Here is a 1,880-nt window from a genome sequence, read left to right as displayed (position 1 = left end):
TCTCAAAAAAGTACTGTTTCTGAAAAGCAGACTGTGTTTGGCCAATAAATTCTGAAAACACTTTCAAGCAGCAACTAGTGTTCGGCCCAAGCTTTTCAAAGAGCTTCTGAGTGCATTTTTCTCAAAAGTGCTTTTCAAAAAAGAACTTCTAAGGAAAAGCTACTTTTTTTAGATACTGCAAAACAGCTTCTACTACTATCCAGAATGCTTGGTCAAACACCTTTCCCTTCTAAGCTAAGCACTTTTGGCCTCCAAAAGCTTGGTCAAATAGGCTATAAGTTCTAATGTATATCACTGGTAAGGCAAGCAACTTACATTTGTTGATCCCAAGATCTCTTTCTCAGATAAGATCCCAGAAAACTTTCTCCTTAAACAGATGATGACAAGTAATACCCTGAAGCAAATGAAAAGACCATCATATCAATGATAATATTAACAGAGACACAAAATCAATTTGATGATTGTTACTCTAGCTTTACTACCATAGCCTGGCAACAAACGCCAAGGAGTCAATGAACTTTGCAAGAAGACTCTCACAGCAGGTCACTGTATAACACCTGTGAGCCCAACAACTATTAAACAGGTGAATAAAATTAATACGCAGGTACGGTGGAATCATTTACAAGGAGTGCTTAGGAGACTCAACCCGGTTTCCAGCGAGGAGAAACATTCCACAGAAATGCTAGTTTTAACACAAGAGCCGAGTATAAGCATCTTTGTCCATGAAAAATTTGGATTTACAACATGAACGTTTTTCACTGATACCTGAACAAAAAGGTACCCTTTAAGAGACTAAACACATGAAAAAAATCTTTAATTTTCTTATCAAAGTAAAAATACCATTTTACCATTTTAGAAAACATACCATTGCTCCAACTCTCACACTATGTGGAACGGAAAGCTGCTGATCAGTTAACAATAGCAACAGTTCATTATCCAACTCAACAATCATACCCCTCATGTAAATTCCTGTCACAGTTCCTGTATAACTAACAAGTTCTCCTTCCCCTCTCACATCAGTTACCCCAAGGGGGAGGGGAAAGTTAGGAATATACATCAAAGAATTATCCACAACTACATACATCAATCGAGACAGTTTTTTTCCCACAAATACAAGTCTCTTCTTCAATCCCGATATTGAAACATTTCTCTTTATCAGTCTTGAAAGAACTGGATGCCAAGAAGAAGCAGAGCCACAAAAGTAGACAATCTCAGGTTTGTTATAACAATGATCATTTGAATTCCGCATATCCAATCTTATATTATATTTAGAATTACACAATTTACAGCTACAAACTAAAATATTTACGAGGAAGCCTTGAAGATTCTCAGTATGAGCTGTGGAGCCAGCTCTGCATGGAACGACAGAAACAGGGCTAACAGATTCTACTAGGCCGCATACAAAGTATCGAGCTTTTACACTATAATATTGATCAACACAAGACCGAGAAAGTATTGAAAAAGTATCCGAAGATGCAGAAGTAGAATCGAGAAAAGCCCACCGAATAATTTCTAAGAACCCACCATTAGCATTAGCATTACAGTTGAAGGGTATGAAATTCCAACCTAAAATTTGAACCTTTTTGTTAATCATAGAGGGATTAAACCGAAGAATGTCACAACAAACAGTGTCAGAGCCATCAGAGAAACGAAAACAATTGCAGTTGAGAGGTGAATCGTGTCCATCTCCATGAGGAGGTAGAAAAAGGATTCCAGTAAGAAGAGTTGGATGGTTAAGGGATTTGAGTATTTTGGGGGAAGAAAGTGTGGGAGTGGGAGTGGGGAGGGAGGGTGAAAAGTGTGGTGGTGGAATTTTCGGACAAGGACTGGAAATAAGTGACGATGCGCCGGTGCGAGGACGACATTCACGGAGGAGCTCC

General features: G+C 38.6%; 1 protein-coding gene across 1 annotated transcript; it reads right to left on the bottom strand.

The window, feature by feature from the left end:
* Positions 1-237: 237 nt before the first annotated feature.
* LOC125849987 (CST complex subunit CTC1) lies at positions 238-1,876 on the bottom strand (the record flags this gene model as incomplete). The annotated part of the gene is made up of 4 exons (XM_049529919.1): positions 238-394; positions 483-557; positions 647-765; positions 866-1,876. Coding segments are annotated over 4 exons (1,308 nt in total), but the record flags the coding sequence as incomplete, so codon positions are not given.
* Between the last annotated feature and the right edge of the window lie 4 nt (positions 1,877-1,880).

Source organism: Solanum stenotomum, unplaced genomic scaffold (genome assembly GCF_019186545.1).
Source record: "Solanum stenotomum isolate F172 unplaced genomic scaffold, ASM1918654v1 scaffold12474, whole genome shotgun sequence".
In the NCBI taxonomy this organism is placed as follows: domain Eukaryota; kingdom Viridiplantae; phylum Streptophyta; class Magnoliopsida; order Solanales; family Solanaceae; genus Solanum; species Solanum stenotomum.
This window is presented reverse-complemented; position numbering and strand designations above follow the sequence as displayed.